Source organism: Phodopus roborovskii, unplaced genomic scaffold, assembly GCF_943737965.1.
Source record: "Phodopus roborovskii unplaced genomic scaffold, PHOROB, whole genome shotgun sequence".
NCBI lineage: Eukaryota > Metazoa > Chordata > Mammalia > Rodentia > Cricetidae > Phodopus > Phodopus roborovskii.
The window spans coordinates 13,889,990-13,910,564 of NW_026125397.1; the positions used below are offsets into that span (position 1 = coordinate 13,889,990).

Here is a 20,575-nt window from a genome sequence, read left to right on the forward strand (position 1 = left end):
CTGGCATCCAAGTCCTAATATGTTCACAAATCACAGTTTCTTCTTCTTTTTTTCCATGAAGCTTCCAAGAATCTTTTGACTACTGCTTGTTTTTTTAAATTTAATTCACTTTTTAAAATGTGCATTTGTGCTTTTCTATGGATGCTGACAAGTGGTCAGTCCTCTTAACCACTGAGCCAATCTTCAGCCCCAACTACTGCTTTTTAATGGATATTTGGGAGTTAGTTTCATTTCTATGGACATACAAGTCCTACTTGGGAACTACATTTCCACGTAACTCAAAACATATTTATCCACTGATCAAGAGTGAATCATAAAATGAGCTTTTATTATCTTAAATATGAGTGCTCTAAAAAGCAGCTGCTCACCTCAGCAAACCTCAGCTTCATCCACTTGAAATTCTGACTCTTGGTTCTGAACCAGCATCCATCTAGCCATTTCATCCCAGTCTCTCCAGATAATTATTTGTCTTACTGCAACTTGCTTTTAGCATCCTCTCTTCCCACTATACCTCCAGTTCCCTGATGTGAACATGATCTCCTAAGATCTTTCCTGAAGCAGAAACACTCCCTACCAGGCAACTGGCAACCCCAACCCTTCCCAAAGATCCAGAGAGAGCAACTGAAACCAAGGCCCAGAAACCCGATCAGCAAAGACAAGACACTGAATCATGTAGTCATCACAGTACCAGGTGCCAAGACACTAGTTTAAGCCCTGCCTGCTCTGCATAGTGAGTTCCAGGATGGCCAGAGCAAAAAATCTGACTAACGGATAGATATGTGGGTAGGTAGGTAGGTAGGCAGATAGATAGATAGATAGATAGATAGATAGATAGATAGATAGATATTTAGATCTTGTAAGAGACAGAGGGTTGGGTGATACCAAAGAAACAGTGCCTTCAAATACAAGACTGAAACACATATGAATTCCCAGAAGCTATAGGCAGTAGAGATGAATGCTCTGGATAGGCACCAACTTAACCTTCCCCATATACATTGAGATATGGGGAAATAGACATGAGTTCTAATACACAACTAAAAACCTATCTCCACTTGACAACTGTTCACAAAGGAATATTTAGGTTCTCCAAGGGTGTTTCACAGGTTATGTAAATCCACACTTAAGGGAAAGCCCCATGATCAGCAGTCACTGGCCAATGCAAAATGGACTCAAAGATACTTGGAAATATTTTTTGCTCATATTGCTATCTAACTGTATGCAAGTTAATTGTGATGCATGGGCTTTGGGTTTGGATAGCTGCGTGTTTGAGTGTTAAGTTAATCTCAGGGCTAATTTGCAAGTTCTACATAATGAAGCATTTTATTTAAGCAATGAAAATGATAAACACACTAGGATAAACCTTTAATGGAGATGGCTAATGTGAACTTGACACATAATCTTTGCTCAGTGAATACCATAATTATGAGGTCATGTTTTATGCTCTTTGAAGGAAGACAACTATTATATACTGTGAATCAGTCAGAAGTATTTGAGGCATGGACGAGAACCATAAATCCTAGACAGCTTGGTTTTATAGAGGATGAACCAGAAATTTAGAAAAGTAGCCATAATTGTGTTAACTAAGTTGACTCTGTGGATTTAGTTACACACTTTTTAAAAACTATGTACTTAAAAAACTATACATTTTATATTAAGTTAGATTTGTATAGTTCCTATATGAAACATTGGCTTGTGATAACAAAATAACAGATACCTAATCTCATATTTTATAATTAAATTAAAGCCAACTTAAATGATTTTGTAGAATTAGTGACAATAAAAGGAAAATTGCATTTATCTTTTTGAAGTTGTGAAGGCAACCACCAGGTGGCGCTCCATGAATTGAGTCGGTGGTACTTCACAGAAAATTGATTACATTTTTCAAAGAAAAGTAATGTACGCTTTTTTTCTGAGTATGTTTAACTAATTTCCTTTTTTGCAATAATTAGTGAATTTTTAAATAATAAAATATTGTTATGAAATACAAAACACAAATGATTTGACTAGAATGAGATTTTTGTTTTGGTTTGGTTTTCTTTTTCTTTCTTGAGTAATAGTGCTAGGATTCAAAGTATGCCAACACACCCAGTTTGACCAGCTTACAATTTTTGATAAGCTGAACATATATCTCTGTGTGTGTGTGTGTGTGTGTGTGATGTAACCGACACTGCTCATGCCATGATGTGAGTGCAGAAGTCAGAGGACAACTTGTAGAGGTTGGTTCTTCACTTCCATCACATGGCTCCCAGAGAACTAATTCAGATCATCAGCTTTAAGGGAAATCATCTTCAGTGGATGAGTTTTTCAATTAAAGAATATTTTCTTTAAGCAACTTTACAGTTTACTAAGGATCATATTGCATCAATATATGTGGCTATAATTGAAATTGAGAACTTGGAAAAAATGTATCCTATTAGTCCGCTTGGCACTGAGAACTGATCTAATACTTATTTTCATTCCTTTATGTGCTTGTTTGTTTGTCTGTGTCTTTCACCCCAGTACCTGAAACTAAAAAAGGTGAAAAGATCTCCAAACCAGGTAAGGGTGCTGTTTGTCACTTGTATAGGAATACATGGTCTTTTTGATAAAGGATGGTTTATAATCAAGGCAAAGTAAACCCTTCCCAGACATCAAGAAAACAAAACAAACAAACACAGCAGTCCACCTTCCACATGTATTTAAAGTTTACAAGCAATAAGATAAAACCAAAACAGCCTTTTAAATAAAACCTATGCTTTTTTGGAGACAGCTATTGAGCATGCCCATTTAATCAACTGGAACCATTAGCAACCACAGCTTCTCCTTTGCATACGTATTATTTAAGACCTCATCAATGATAAAAAAAAACGTCATTAATTTTAACTCATGCTCACAATTCTGTTGAAAATGTGTATCACTGTGATATGCTTAACATAGGGATATTTTACATTAGAAACAATTTTTACAGAGAAAAATAAAAAATAAATAAGCACGAACAATATATTAATAAAATATAATCAAGCAGGAAACGATGAGAACATAGAGCACCCTTGGGGGCACTACATTGTCTGCAATTGTGTTAATGATTATAAAAGTTGCAAACATGTGAGAAGACAGTATTTTCTTTCCAAAAGTTACAATCATTTCAACCTGGTTACAATATTAGTGAAGAGTGTTCTAGGATGCTAGATGATCAAAGCATTTCAATAGTGTGTCACCATCAGTAAAATTCCCTTGGAGGTGGTGCATTTAAACTCTCAGGAGGGATCAACAAATCTGTCAAGTCATTTGGAGTAGGGTCTCGGCCAACCTCCTGCCTCTGTGCTAAGGGAGTATCCCTCCATTGGGAATGTGCTCCCAAAGTCCTTTCATGCACCAGGAATACATCCAAGTTCCATTGTCAGAAGTCCCTTAGACAGCTCTAACTGAGACCCGTGTTCAGAGGGTCTGAGTCAGTCCAATGCTGGTTTACCAGCTGTCAGTCTGGGGGTCCATTAGCTCCCCCTTGTTCAGGTCAGCTGTCTCTGTAAGTTTCTGTAGCCTGGGCTTGATCCCATTTTCTTATCATTCTTCGCTCTCCGCAACTGGATTCCTGGAGTTAGGCTCAGTGTTTAGCTGTGGGTGTCTGCTTCTGTTTTCATCGGCTACTAGATGAGAGCTCTATGATGGTGCATAAGTCAGTCATTAATCTCATAGCCTTTCCACGGTTTCTCGGATTGTTAGTTGGGGTCATCCTTGTAGGTCTCTGGACATTTCTCTAGAGTCAGTTTTCTCTTCAAACCTATAATGGCTCCCTCAATTATGGTATATATTATTTTTTTGCTCTTGTCTTTTCCTCCCCTGACTCAATATTCCTAGTCCCATATGCTCTCCTCTCCTCCTCTTCTCTTTCTCCTAATTCCTTCTCCACTGACTGCACAACCCACTCCCAATAAGTTCAGGAGATCTTGTTCCTTTCCCTTTCTGTGAGAGAACATGTATGAATATCTTAGGTTCCTCCTTGCATCCTAGTTTTTTCTGGCAGTGTGAATTATAGGCTGGTGATCCTTTGCTCTATCTAAAATCCATGTATGAGTGATACATACCATATTCCTGCTTTTGTAACTGGGTTACCACACTCAGAATGGCTTCTTCCAGTTCTATCCAGTTGCCTGCAAATTTCAAGATTCCATTGTTTTTTTTGTTTTGTTTTGTTTTGATTTTGTTTTCTTCTGAGTAGTATTCCATTGTGTAGATGTGCGACATCTCCTTTATCCATTCTTCAGTTGAGGGCCATCTAGGTTGCTTCCAGGTTCTTCCTATTACAAATAAGGCTGCTATGAACATTGTTGAACAGATGTCCTTGTTGCATGAATGTGGATCATTTGGGTATATGCCTCAGAGGGGGATTGCCAGATTCTGGGGTAAACTGATTCTGATTTTCCTGAAGAACTGCCATACTGATCTCCAAAATGGCTGTACAAGTTTGCACTCCCACCAGCAGTGGAGGAGTGTTCCCCTTTCTCCACATCCTCTCCAGCATAAATTGTCACTGGTGTTTCTAATTTTAGCCATTCTGGCAGGAGTAAGATGGTATCTGAAAGTTGTTTTGATTTGCATTTCCCTGATAGCTAAAGATGTTGAGCACTTTCTTAAGTGTCTTTCAGCCTTTTTGATTTCCTCTATTGAAAGTTCTCTATTCAGTTCTGTACCCCATTTTTAATAGGGTTATTTGGTGTTTTATTGAGTAGTTTCTTGAGATCTTTGTACATTTTGGATATTAGTCCTCTGTCAGATGTGGGGTTGGTGAAGTTTTCCCAGTCTGTGGACTGCTGTTTGGTCTTGTCAACTGTGTCCTTTGCCTTACAGAAGCTTCTCAGTTGAGGAGGTCCCATTTATTAATTGTTGATCTCAGTGTCTGTGCTACTGGTGTTGGGATGGGAGGAGGGTTGGGGGGGTCGGGAGATATGGGACATGGGAAGGAGGAAGTGAGGGAGAGGGATCGATATGTAAAATAAGAAAAAAAATCTTTTATTTTGCAATACAGAAGAGCCTCTGTGATGGGAAATTTACTACAACAATGGTGGAGACACTATTGACTTCACGCTAGAAAGACATTACCTCACTGTGTTTGCCACTTGTTAAAGATGTGATTTAATTGGCTTACCACTTCTAAACTTCAGTTTCTTTGTCGTTTTCATGAAAGTGGACATACTCACTCATCAAGGTTACTGTATGCAAGAGAGGTGTTGTTTGTTACTTGAGTTAGCTTTAATCGGTGGTAGCTGTATTTAGAAAGGAGCCTACAATCAAGGTTGAGTCTCATATTGGTAGGAGGCCAGAGGCGGTGGGATGAATGGAAGATGGAAAGAATACAGCAATAAGATGCAGCCATAGAAAAAGGGTTCTTGAAATCCAGGCCTGTGGCTAAGGAACCAAAACAAAATTGCGATCCTTCAAGACTTGAGTAAGGAGTAAAGGAATTGAGTTATAACAGCACATATAGAAACATCTTGCAGAACTATTTGTAATTGTGAATCTGAGCCCAAATTCTTTATAATAATCTGAGCATTACATAATAAAAATAACCACAAATAGAAGTCTGATATTGACAAGATATAATGATCCTAAGATATTCCTGATAAATTATTTACTCTGTAGTTAAGGTTCCTATTGCTGTGAAGTGATACCATGACACAGCATTTGACTGGAGTTGACTGGAGGTTCAGTCCATTGGTAGCATGCAGCCAGATATGGTGCTGAAGAGTAGCTAAGAGTTATTTGTCTGGATTGGCAGACAACAGGAAGTGTGACACTGCCTCAGTTGGGCATCTGAAACCCCAAAACTCAAACCCACTGACACACGTCCTCCAACAAGATTACTCCTACTCCAACAAGGCCACATCTCTAATAGTACTAGTCTCTGGTAATGAAGTATTCAAATCTATGAGTGTATGGGGGACATTCCTATTCAATCAACCACAACTTTTTTTAAGGGTGGAAAAATTTTCATTTAATACCCTCTTATTTTTTTGTATAAAAAGTACAGTTTTACTTTTTTTCCTTTTTTATTTAATTCCTCCCCTATCATCCCTATGAAACATCAGCCCTCCCCTTTCTGATCTCCAGGGAAGGTGAGGCCTTCCATAGGGAGTCTTCAAAGTCTGTCATATCATTTGTGGCAGGGCCTACTCCCTCCCCCATGTGTCTAGGCTGAGAAAGTATCCCTCTACGTGGGATGGGCTCCCAAAGTCCACTCATATACTAGGGATAAATGCTGATCCATTACTAGAGGCCCCCTAAACTGCCCAGTCCTCCTAACACCCACATTCAGGGGGTCTAGGTCAGTGCTATGCTGGTTTCCCAGCTATCAGATTGGAGTCCATGAGCTTCCCCTTGTTCAGGTCAGCTGATTCTGTGGGTTCTCTACCTTGGTCTTGACCCCTTTGTTCATCACTCCTCCCTCTCTGTAACTAGATTCCAGGAGTTCAGTGTTCCAGGCTAGTGTTTAGCTATGGGTATCTGCTTCTGCTTCCATCAGTTACTAGATGAAGGCTCTAGGTTGGCATATAAGGTAGTCATCAATCTCATTAACATGGGAGGGCATTAAAGGTAGTCTCTCCACTATTGCTTAGATTGTTATTGGGTTCATCTTGTAGATCTCTAGGCATTTCAAAATTAATTACAACCATGACTAGTGTTCAATATGGAAAAATTCTTTAAGAATCATTAATTATTGGAATCCATTGAAAAACATTAATGGCAATTCATCATGTATTCCTCTAGGAATATGAATAGGATGTGTAGAGGGCAACATTATTCTCCTTGTATATGTATGAAAGAATATATGCACATGACTTTAGTATTTTTATAATTTCAAGGTCTCAAGCATGAGATGCTCCAGCAGGAATCATTTATGCAAGTTGCAATAATGAAATTGAACAAGATATGATATTCACATGGAGGGGAACCTATAGATCCTGGAAAATAATCCTAATGGCTTTGAATTCTCAAACTATAATCATGAGTGAAGAGGTTTGCAGTAGAGGACAGGAGAACACAAAAACATTATTTTAAAACAATGAAAATGGAAAGAGAAAAGACCTGGAAAGGGCTGCTTTTTGGAAAAGTAAACAATGTGGACAGGAAGCCAAAAGTGCTTTAGCAGGAAACTAGGCAATAAACAGTTCTGGGCTCCCAATGTGAAGTAGAGACCTTTTCAAGACAGAGTTGAAATGCCAACAGTTAGAACCACCGTCTCTCTCAGAAAGGTGAAGAGGCAAGATGACAGAAAAAAAAATGGCTATTATACTTGACAAATAAAGCTGTCATCCATGACCTTTGAGAAGATGCTTTCAGAAGGGCAGTGGGAGTAGAAAACTTACTACAAGAGTTAATGGGGGAATTCACCCATTGTAACTGAACACAGAGCAGCCAGCTCTGTCTCTAGTTTATAACTCAGGGAAAACAATGAGATTCTTACACAGGGAAATCCCGAAATATTAATACTTGCATATTTTCTTTAGGAAGGGAAATCCTAGGAAGACGGGAACCAATAAGCCCACAGAGAACAATATTAATTAGAGGTAGTGTTGGGGTCTATACTAGAAGTGAAGGGAAATATTTTAATTAAGAGGAAGAAAAATTTCCCCTGAGCTTTGAGGGCATAATGAAAGAATAGATTAATTTGGAAGAGTATATATGAGGATTAATAAGAAAGAGTGTTTATGTTTGGTGCTCTTTTTTTTCTAAAACATTTTGTGATGGTTACCAACATGTTTACAGCAAAATCTAAGATAGTATCTTTTCTCAACACAGCAACACCTCTAGGGACCATTAGGCAACATTTCCCAAACTTCTTTATTAATTAAACTGCCTTTATTAAGAAAATTAAACTATTTATGACATAATAATTGAAAATAAATCAACTACCAAAGATGACCAAATTTATAATACTTGAGGAACAGTAGATATGAGCTACTGATAGTGAAGGTGAATAGGATAGGTATCTTGTGGGGTAATTTATGAATAGTTAATTGTTACATTCAGGAGAGGTCCACAGTAACTGAAAATAGACTATTAAAAAGACATTTAATATTGTTTATCTTATAAAGATATTTAGTATTGGGTTTCTGCTGACTGCACACGGCATGGGCAAATGTTAGTAAAGGATACAGAAGTTCAGTTGTGGAGGATGAGTTTTGGAACCAAAGTTTACAAAACAGTTTTCATGGATATATCTAGGTACTCACCAGATCCACACCCTGAAAAGTGAATTACCTGTGTGATGTATCATGAGGTGGAATATTTAGAAATATCCGATGTTAGTGTCCTTAAAAATAGATCTCAGAGATTTACCTTGTTCTTTGTGTCGCCTAAATACAGAGCAAAAAGGACTTGTTTACCATTCAGCAATCCATCATCAGATATTTAATGTACCAGTCAATGAGCTCCTTAAACTGTGATTTACTTCCAAGTTTTCAAAATGTAACAAATACAATTGTGGTTTTCATAAGTATATGGTATTGTTAGAACAGCCAAAACAGATTAAGACAATGGCTGGAGTCAATGACAACAAAATACATGCTTAATTTTTTTCACAAGATTTTAACCTAATTATTAGTATCAAAAAATAACTCACAAAAATTCCATATATGAGGTGATATATATGTAAATTAGCTTGATTTGGGGTAAGTATTTCACAATTTATACGCACATCAACATCAAGACATTACAATCTATGTCAAATATATATACATACATATATGTATATATATGTGTGTATAATATATATGTGTGTATATATAAGTATAATTGTTTTCTTGTGAAATAAATTTTAAGAACTGTAGAGAAGGTTGAGAATCAAAATAGAATTTATTTTTCACAAAGGGCTTTGCCAAAATAAGAAGGAACTATATATTTTTATTAAGAAAGTAACAATTCACATGAAAACTCAAGTGTCCTATAATCATATATACAATTTCTTTACGTAGCTCACCTTGCTTAAAATCAAAAGCAGAGTCAGGGAAGGAATAGACGAGAGAGAGAGAGAGAGAGAGAGAGAGAGAGAGAGAGAGAGAGAGAGAGAGAGAGCATAAAAGAGGGAACCATTATAGGTTTGAAGAAAAAACTGACTCTAGAGAAATGTCCAGAGACCTACAAGACTGACCCCAACTAACAATATGAGCAACAGTGGAGAGGCTACCATAAATGCCCTTCCCTGATAATGAGATTGATGACTACCTTATCTGCCATCACAGAGACTTCATCGAGTAGCTGATGGAAACAGAAGCAGACATCCCCACCTAAACACTGAGCCAAAATGGAATTCATATGCAGAGAGGGAGGACAAGCCCACGCTACAGAAACTCACAGAGACAGCTGACAGCTGAGGAGCTAACGGGCCCCCAGACTGATAGCTGGGAATCCAGCATGGGATTGACTCAGACCTCCCTGAACATGGGTCTCAGCAATCTAAGGGACCTCAGACAGTGAAACCTGGATGTATTCCTGGTGCACAAAAGGTCTTTGTGGGCATATCCCTCATGGAGGCATAGTTACTCCCTTAGCCAGAGGCAGAAGGGAGGGCCTAGTCCCTACTCCAAATGACTAGACAGATTTAGATGACCCCTCCTGAAAGGCAACACCCTACATGTGAAGTGGGGGGGGGATGGGATGGGATGGTGGTCTGGGTGAAAGAGAGGGTGGGAGAGAGGGAGGGAGAGGGAACTGGGATCAATATGTAAAATAAGAAAAATAATAATAATAAAAAATGAAAAGCAGCATTTCTTCCATTTTCCTTTACTTTTGTTCTTTATTTCTGTAAGTGACTATCAGCATTTACCATCAGTTCCAGTGATTTAAGCTTCTCTGAGTCTCTTTACCCTTCTCTTTCTTTTAGACGTCATCATTCATGTAGGTACCACAGTCTGCATTGTCCAAAAGGTCCACCAATTTGTTTTCTACTCATTCTCTTTCTTGATTGTGCCTCTTACTCTTTTCATCTTTTTCTGAGGAAACTAGTCATTCTTGTGTTTATTGCTTAAATTTGTACCACCAGTCTCCCATAGTTTTATTTGCAAAATGGTACCTGCCGTGAGCAAAAGGAATGGTATCATGAGCAAGATACTAGGTTACTATGCTTTATGACTACCGCATTCCATCTCCCAAAATATGCCTCCTCTTATATTGATATGCTCACACACACAGAGAGAGAGATAGGTGTGATTTTATGCTCTATAACTACCTCATTCCATCTCCCCAAATATGCTTTCTCTTATATTTACACACTCACACACACATGTCACACACACTTGTACACACACACACACACACAGAAAGACACAGAGAGATGTGATTTTATAAACAGACAACAGCAATAAAAGAATTAGTAAAATAAAACACAATCAAAATGTATTGAAAATATTCACATTTTTGTGAACACAGACACACACACATGCACACACGTGCGCGCACACACACACACACACACACACACACACACACACACACACACACAAAATACAAGTTACTCAGGAACAATATCCAAAGCAGCAGATGTAAGACATCCTAAAACATGAAATATTATTTTTTGCTTACTTTTCAAGATTGTATTTAATTATAGCATTTCTTCCTTCCATTTTAAACTTGCCTCCAACCTCTCCCACATTCCTCTCCCTGCTCTTTTTAGATTCAGAGCTTCTTTCTCCATTGATTGTTATTGCCTGTATACATTTGTATATCCATATATACTCCCAAATATAACCTGCTGAGACCATATAATGTTAGATGTTTCTCTATTTTAGGGATGATTGTTGGCATCAGGAAACCAGTTAGTGTGCTCTTCTCTGAGGAGGGCCACCTCTGCCATACCCAGCTTCAGTGGATTTACTTTGTGATGGATTGAGGCCTCCTGGGCTTTCCCCCCAAAGTGTCTTTGTTGGTATTCTACTTGTTTCATTCATGTTTGGACAGCAATGCTGGTGAGACTTTACTAGCATAGTTTCTTATGTCAGTAGGAGACACAACCTCATAGCAAAGTCCCTGATCCTCTGGCATATACTATCTTGCTGCTCCCTCTACTGCAAGGGATGGGAGTGTTTTGGAGTGGTAACTGCTGGACCTGGGCTCTACAATTCTGCTTGATGATTGGGTGTGGTTTTCTGTGATTTTCTCCATTTGTTTCAAGGAGAAGTTTCCTTGAAGAAAGCCGGTCTCCAATTATATGTTTCCACAGATGTTTATGGATTCTTGTTTGGGTTTATGTTGGTTTAGTATGTTAGTGGTTGCTAATTGCCTTCTAATACCATAGCCACACTTGTATCGATTTGTTAGCTTTGTATCCCTCATGTTGGACAGGTATTCAGTTCAATTAGAGAGTCAATGGCTACCTCTGAGGTGTGTGTGCTATTATTCCACCCCTAGGGTTATTATGCCATGCTGGTCGTTGATGTGCTTCATAGGCGTCATATCTGGGTAAGACAGTTTGTTCTCTCTTTCCTTTGGAAGATTTCATGGCTCTATCTGGTGTAGTGATATATTATTTATGATTTATTAAAGCTTGCCTGAAGATTCAGAAAGCAGTTAGTCACAAGCTGTAGAAGTCAGGTGCACATCTTTAATCCAAGCAACCAGAAGCTAGGAGGTGGTGGTACACACCTTTAATCTTAGGACTCAGGATTAAGAGATAGACAGATCTCTGTGAATCTAAGGCCACCCAGATCTACACAAGAGTGAATCTGTCTAAAAGATAATTATAGCTCACACCTTTAGTCCCAATATTAGGGAAGTACATAAGACAGAAGCAAAGTCTCAGAGAGGCACTTGTTCTCCAGCCAAGCTGAGAAGAGGTTATAGTCTGAGGCTTGGTGAGGGCTCATAGAGACAGGATCAGCCCAATCAGCCCGAGGTAGAGGTAAGAAGCTAATGGCTGGCTGTTTGCTTGTCTGCACTTCAGCTTGAAGTTAGATACCCAGTATCATTCTTGGCTCATCTATTATTTCATGTTACTATCTGGTACTATTTTTGCTAGCCCTCATGGAGGGGGCAATCAAGTCAGTTTTAGTTAAAGGGCCTCGTGAACTATGTATGTATTAAATGGTGTCTTCAGCTTTAGGGATTTACCTTCCACCTCTCCTAGAGGGGGTAGCCAAGGGCAACAGCAATAGGAAGTATGTTTTGGGAGTCTCTTAGATATCCCTGTCCAACAGCTCAAAGGAAGCCTTCAAAACATGAGTAACTATTAACAACAGAAGTTCCAGAGAGGACACACGCTCTAGCTAGTGATGGGAAACAGAGGGTCAAACCAGGAGCCATAGACCTTTCAGCATTGCTAAGCAACACATCTGAAGTAGAAAACAGGAGTGGGTAATTCTAGAGACCCACAGCTGTTCAGCATCTCCAGGTACCCAAGGATTGAGCAAGGGGAAGGATCAAATACAGTTAAGAAAACTGAGATTAAATTTAAATCGTATTTTGAATTTGCTCATTTTAATGGCACATAGACTTTAGAACTAAAACAGATACCAATGCAAAATGTGATTTAAGGAAGCCACATGCTACATAAACATGCTGTTGCATTGTCACTTAGAGGTATTAAAAGATTTTTTTTATAGACCATTAGAAGGTTCCCAATGTTTTTGGATAGAGGACAGTACTAACAAAAATGTAAGATAACCCCTAGAATTCTGTGTTCAGACAATTTGTGGACATCAATGCCATATAGCCTGATCTGAATTTACAATAGAAATGGTAGATAAAGGAAATGAAAATCACTGTGTCATGTACATTTAGAGTGTTTAATCCTACACATTTCAACTGTTCACTATGTGTGAGGTGATGCTCTATGTATAAAAACAGACACAAAAGTTCTGTCCTCATATATTATAACCCATCTGTGTAGAGAGGAGAAACACCTGTGGGAAGAGAGTTTCTGTGGGACATGCATGTGGTTATATTTATCAGAAGGTAGAGAAAGAATACAGTGATAGCTCTGGATATTTCAACCTGGATATGCTGGCTAAGATTACAAGACATTCTTAACATCTCACAGAGCATGTGCAGAGGGAAAGGAGCAAGGACTAAGTGAATAACTTTGGAGGGCATTATGATTTAGGGGATGGGCAGAGAAGTGGATGATGAAAGGACTTTAAATATGTAAGGGAGAAAAAGGAGGCAAAAGGCAGAGTGTGTTGAATCAGAAATATATATTGTTTTTGGATCCTGAAGGAAATACTTTTAAGATGTTAAATGTAGCAGAAAGTGACAGCTAGATAATCACTGCAATGTTATCATTGGAATGCAAAAAAGGAGTCATTCATAATCTTAAGAGCGAGTTCTTGGAGCTTAAGGAAAAGAAATCAAATTGCCAGAGTCTGAAGCATCACTTCAAAAACTGAATGAAGAAAATATTGAAGAAATTTAAAGATACTATTACAAAATTTCTGACCCAAGAAAGATAAAGAGTAGGTATTTTCTTAGGAAACATTGTGGGAATAGGCAGAAGTAAAAGAATGGGTAGCTTCAGATGGTTCTCAATCCAATCAGAAACAAACACAGTTCTTTTCAACAGTCTAGGAGTAGAGTTTCATTAAAAGCCAATGATGTCACTTTTAATGGTAAGACATTTACTTAGGTCCAGATCCCATTAGGACATTTTATGGTTCATGTAGGATCATAAGCTATTAGTTTCGTTGTGAAAACGATGGTGTGTTCTACAGTATGAATAAGCTGATTTAGATTTTGCATTTCAAAGAACACTTTGTGTAGAATCCTAGTTTTAATTACTGGTAAACAACAGATTTTTAAAGTTAAGTACATTTTATGAAAGCCCTTATATCTAATAGCCTATCAAGGATATCAGGTAGTCACAAAGAAGTAAATTGATTTTCATTTAAGCGAATGTTTCTCAAATCATTATACTATGGCTCATCTTTTAGTATAAACACAGTGTCAAGTGAGGTATGGAACCTTGTAACATTTTATCTAAAACATTTAGGTAGGCAATTTGTAATAGTTTAATTTGTAAAACTACATGGCAATATCTTTCAGAAAATACCTAAATGAGAAAGACTGGAGTAATAATCACACAGAGTCACAACTAAAATCCCTGAAGATACATGTACAATAAATTCACATTTAAGAATTGCAATTTTAATTTTTCCATAATATTATTTATGAAAAATGTAAAAGTGTCAACTCATTTTCCCCATTTTCAACTCAGCTTAAAAGCTGACTAAATATGGTATAATGGAGCTATTTCAGTGTGGTGAAAGTAAACTAAGCTAGCTTTGTAACTTGCCATTTAAAAAGTTGATGGTTGGCTATTCAGTACTGAAAGAAAAACACAGCTTTGTAGACATACCACTTGCCAAAAAATAATTTCTATTCCAAATTTGCTGATTCCAGAGCAGCTTATATGAAAGACATTAAAAATTTTATAAGAATCAAATTTTATGTCTTTATAATTTTAGACATCTGGTTCAATTTGAAAATAAAAATCTTCCCTTTCATATTCTCGTCTACCTCACATTTTCAAATGATTTGCATTATATCTGGAGTTGATATGCTTTTGTAAGCTCTTTGAAAATGATAAGTACAACATGAAATTTCCACCAAATCTCTTTTCTCCAGGATTGAGACTAAACTCATATATAGGATTTGCTTTTTGTTGATAAGTGTGAGGGGCTGATATTATTAGGATAGTAGAAGTACTATTTAGGAAGTGCTTAGGAAGTACTAAGTGTTGACAGTGCTTGCTGGAGATGTTGATGAGTATGTTAATAACTGCAGTGGTATATCAATACTAAGACTGAGTGGAGATGTAGGTGAGTATATGAATAACTATAATGTTATACCAATGCTAATCCCTGCCTATATTTTGTAATGGTTTGGGCACCTTTAGTTAATTGATACTCTATAAATTATATATATATGTATATATATATTTAATCCATATTTAAATAAGTTATTTACTACTAATTATTTTTATGTCATCTCCAGTTCTTTGAAGAGTATGTCACAGGATGCATAGTGTCCACACAACTGATTTGATGTAAAGAATTAGGTCAGATCTGAGACTATGAAAACTGTAGGATGAGAACGACTAAAGTATTACATTTATTTAGTACAGGACTACACAATTGTAAGAAATTAAACCAAACAACAGACATCTAGACAATGTGGCACAATGTCTAAAGAGAAAGACATATCAGTTACAGGCTTTCGCTGAAAGATTTTCTACTGCTACCCTACCGTTCTGTCCAATCTTACTGCTGTTAGAAACAGCAGACCCATGAATCACATTTTCACTTGTTATCTACCCTGTAATATTTCTAGCTTCCATAACAGGAAGCGAAAATGCATTTACAAATTGTTTTAATTTTATTACATACATATACTTATATACATATATATTCATAAATATAACCCATTTAATCTGGAATTACATTAATGAATGCTTCAGAGATGACCATTTGGCGATGGACTATAGTTAATGAAAACAAGAGATCCTGAATTTAAAGGAGAGAAAAGTGGGATATATGGGGGGATTTGAAGGAGGAAAGGGAAACAAGAAATAGGTCATGAAATCGTAACTCAAAAATAAAAGCATAAAAGAATTCAGTTCTAGGCTAGGTGTTGCATGCATTTAATTCCAGCATGAGAGTCAGAGGCAGGTGATTCTCTGTGAGTTCAAGGCCAACCTGGGCTAAAAATTAATAATAATAATAGTAGTAATGATAAATAATAATAATTCCATTCTACTTATTGAAGGTTATTCTAATCACATGGATCTCCAGATATATGGAACATTTTCAAATAATTATCATTTTCCTTGATTTCTATGAATAATAAATAGCACTAGTCCTCACACAATTTCCTACTAATTCTCCAAAAGTGCTCTTCTGATTTTAAATTAATGGTAATTTATTATTTCAACAAAGTAACATTTGAAATTCTAGTAGAGCTTATAAATGAAACCCCCAGTATGTGAAAATACTTCCATAGGGAAAGTTAAACACAGCATTATTTGTTCTCTTTAAGCATAGCAGATATTTTATCACTTCTTGCCACTTATACTTTCTATTTATACGTCCTTTATTATAGTAATGTATTTAAATTATAGGATAATATTTTTTAAAAAATAAGCTAGTAAAAGTGCCTTCCAGTAAGGTATAATAAGATTCTGAATTGATTGAAGCATGGATTGCTCATTCAATAAATATGGTGTTCAATGTAGGTATTAATCTTCAAGCCAATTTAAATGATAGAGTGCTTGCCAGATGGCTCTTTTCAGGCAAGATGAATATCTCAGCAAAGCCAGCTTCTTCTGTATTTTTGAATGCTTCAGGCCTACATCTGAAGAGAAACACTCAAATTACAAACAAGGTGTGTTAATATCCCCTTACACTAAACAAACTTCCACAGTAACAGAGGAAGTAGACTTCCTTAACAGCAATAATCCTGGGAGGAGTGTCCAAATCCCAAAACTAATATTCTATCTTCCCTGAGAAGTGTCAACTGCCAATAGATCCTGTTTGTTGTATAGCCTCTTATCAGTTGTTTTTGCTAACTATATTAAGTCAAAACTTGTCATTTTGATCACATTATGAGAATTTTCTTAATATGTAAATGTAGATCCCTTATACTTTTGTGATCCTGGTTTCACATGTTATGATATAATTTGTGTGTAATATAAAATATTTTGATTCATAACTGTTTATTTTTTGCCTTTTTTATTTAAATTTGAAACAAAGTTGTTTTACATGTCAATCCCAGTTCCCTCACCCTCTCATCCTCCCCTATCACTCCTACCAAACCTATACCATTTCTGCTCCCCAGGGAGGGTGAGGCCTTCCATAGGGAGTCTTCAAAGTCTGTCATATCATTTGTGCAGGGGTTAGGCCCTCCTCCATGTGTCTAGGCTGAGAAAATATCCCTCTATGTGGGATGGGCTCCCAAAGTCCGCTCGTATACTAGGGATAAATACTGATCCAGTCCTTCTAATACCCACATTCAGGCGGTCTGAGTCAGTCCTATGTTGGTTTCCAAGCTATCAGACTAGGTCTTGTGAGCTCCCCCTTGTTCAGGTAAGCAGTTTTTCTGGGTTTCTCCAGCCCGGTCTTTACCACTTTGCTCATCATTCCTCCCTCTCTGTAACTGGATTCCAAGAGTTCGGCTTGTGTTTAGTTGTGGGTGTCTGCTTCAGCTTCCATCAGCTACTAGATAAAGGCTCTAGGATGGCATATAAGGTAGTCATCAATCTTATTATCATGGAAGGGTATTAAAAGTAGTCTCTTCACTATTGCTTAGATTGTTAATTGGGTTCATCCTTGTAGATTTCTAGGCATTTCTCTAGTGCCAGATTTCTCCTTAAATCTATAATGACGCCCTCTATTATGGTATCTGTTTTCTTGTTTTTCTCTATTCTTTCCCTGTATCAATCTTCCAGTTACCTCATTCCCACCTCTCCCTTCATATTCTCACTTTCTCATTTTCCTAACTTTCTCTCCCCTCTCTCCATGCTCCCAAATTGCTTGGGAGATCTTGTCCCTTTCCTTTCTTCAGGGGACCATGTATAACTCTCTTAGGTTCCTCCTTGTTTCCTAGCTTTTCTGGGGGTGTGAATTGTGGGCTGGTAATGCTTTGTTCTAAGTCTAAAATCCATATATAAGTGAGTACATACAGTGTTTGTCTTTTTGTGACTAGGTTACCTCACTCAGAATGGTTTCTTCTAGTTCCATCCATTTCACTGTTAACTTCAAGATTCCATTGTTTGTCTTCACTATTTGCAGATGATATGATAGTTTACATAAGTGACCTGAAAAACTTTACTAGGGACTCCTACAGCTGATAAACACCTTCAGCAAAGTGGCAGGATAAAAGATTAGCTCAAAAAAAAAAATATCAGTAGCCTTAACATACACAGATGATAAAAGGGCTGAGAAAGAAATCAGAGAAACATCACTTATTACAATAGACACAAACAACATAAAATATCTTTGGGTAATGCTTACCAAACAAGTGAAAGACCTATAAAATAAGAATTTTGAATCTTTAAAGAAATAAATTAAAGAAGATACTAGAATATAGAAGGTCTTCCATGCTCTTGGATGGGTAAGATCAACAAGTAAAAAATGGCAATCTTGCCGAAAAGCAGTTTACAGACTCAATGCAATCCCCATCAAAATCCCAGCACAATTCTTCACAGAACTTGAAAAAACAATACTCAACTTTATATGGAAAAACAAAAGTCCCAGGATAGCCAACACAACCCTGTACAATAAAGGAACTTCCAGGAGCATACCAACCTGACTTCAAACTCTATTATAGAGTTCTAGTCCTGAAAATAGCTTGGTATTGGCACAAAAATAGACATGTAGAACAATGGAATCGAATTGAAAGCCCTGATGTTAATCCACACACCTACAAACACCTGATTTTTGACAAAGAAGCTAAATTTATACAATAGAAAAAAGAAAGCATCATCAACAAATCGTGCTGGCATAACTGGATGCTGGTGTGTAGAAGACTACAGATAGATCCATATCTATTGCTATGCACAAAACTTAAGTTCAAATGGATCAAAGATCTCAACATAAACCCAGCCACACTGAACCTCTTAGAAGAGAAAGTGGGAGGTAGCCTTGAACGAATTGGTATAGAAGACTGCTTCCTGAACATAACACCAATACCACAGACACTGAGATCTACAGTTAATAAATGGGACCTCCTGAAACTAAGAAGCTTCTGTAAGGCAAAGGACACAGTCAATAAGATAAAACAGCATTCCACAGAATGAGAAAAGATATTCACCAACTCTACATCTGACAGAGGATTGATTTCCAAAATATACAAAGAAATCAAGAATCTAGATACCCAAAACACCAAATAATCCAATAAAAAGTGGGGTACAGAACTGAATAGAGAATTCTCAATGGTGGAATCTATAATGTCTGAAAGACACTTAACAAAGTGCTTAACAACATTAGCCATCAGGGAAATGCAAATCAAATCACCGCAGAGATACCAGCATACTTCTGTCAGAGTGGCTAACATCAAAATCACCAAAGATAGTGTATGCTGAAGAGGATGTGGAGAAACGAGAACACTCCTCCACTGATGGTGGGAATGCAAACTTGTACAGCCACTTTGAAAATCAGTATGGCGGTTCCTCAGAAAAATGGGAATTAGTGTACCTCAAGACCCAGTAATTCCACTTTTAGGGATATACCCAAAATATTCACATTGATAACAACAAGACATCTGTTCAGCTATATTCATAGCAGCATTATTTGTAATACCCAGAACCTGGAAGCTGCCTAGATGCTCCTCAACTGAAGAATGGATGGAGAAAATGTGTTACATTTGCACAATGCAGAACTACTCAGTGGAAAAACTGTTTACATTTACTTACTTAAAAATTAGTTGTTTGTGACTTTAGTGGTAATAGTGGGGATAGGAAGAGTAATATTGCATTGAAATTTTATTTACATTAACTCAAATAATTTGAAAATACATAATAAATATAAAGTTGAAACTACTAAAATGAATAAAAACATAAGCATGTATATCTTTGTATTGTCACTCATTGGAAATTACTTTTATGATTGCATCAATTACTACCTACTTGAAAGAATCAAAGTTACTGTGAATTCTGTTGTAAAAATAATTCTGGTTATACATATTTTATTGTATAACACATACTTTCTAGACTTCAACAATAATATCATAGAATATTACTGTCCTTCACATTCAAATCTTCCCCTAAATTTAAGATATCCTATTTTTTAAAAGTTATACTGATATTACTATAAATTGAGAGTGTCTTCTCTGGCTTTTAATTAAGCATTGTTTGCTTAGATATCAATAAACAATTAGGAGATATAATTGTAAGAAATAGCTATGATGTGTGCTAAACTAATGCTGTGATCGAGTGCACCATGGTTATTGAACAGTGCAGTGCATATCAAACTTCAATATGTATTGAATAAACTTGGAAGGTTTTCTTGCTAAAATGTATTTGCTTGTTTTATTTCTGAATGTATATATCTTTACATGAGTATTGCATTTTTACCCTTTCCCTCTTGGGTACTCGGTGCCTCCAGCTTCCATTCCTGACTCTCTATTCCTTCTCATCCTTATGACCTCTTTTATTATTATCATTATATATGCATTATATATGTGTGTGTATATATGTGTGTGTGTGTGTGTGTGTGTGTGTGAATACATCTTACCGAGTCCATATAGTGTTTCTTTATTCCTCTTCGGTTATTATCATTATATATACATTATATATGTGCATATGTGTGTGTGCATGTGTGTATGTGTGTGTAAATGCATCTTACCGATTCCATATAGTGTTTCTTAAATGTATATGTGTTTAGAGGTGATCACTTGGGATTGGATTACCTATCAGGAAGCTCATCCCCAGAGAAGACTGATTTTCCCTTTCTCAGCAGGCATTGATTTCCTGTAAATTTTCATCTAGGGGTGGGGCCTTGTGAGATGTCCCATATTCATGGTAGTCACCTGATGTTATAATTAGCTGACATGATTGTTAGCATTGAATGGGTGTAACTCCCTGTCACATACAGATGAAACCATCTCCTTGTAGATG

At 36.9% G+C, this 20,575-nt stretch overlaps 1 protein-coding gene across 1 annotated transcript in view; it reads left to right on the plus strand.

Moving 5' to 3' along the window:
* Positions 1-20,575, plus strand: part of Trdn (triadin) — a 322,095-nt gene that overhangs the window by 255,123 nt on the left and 46,397 nt on the right. Inside the window, exon 24 of the mRNA XM_051175313.1 lies at positions 2,500-2,538. Within this exon, the coding sequence (XP_051031270.1) occupies positions 2,500-2,538 (39 nt within the window). The remainder of the gene's footprint in view (positions 1-2,499; positions 2,539-20,575) is intronic.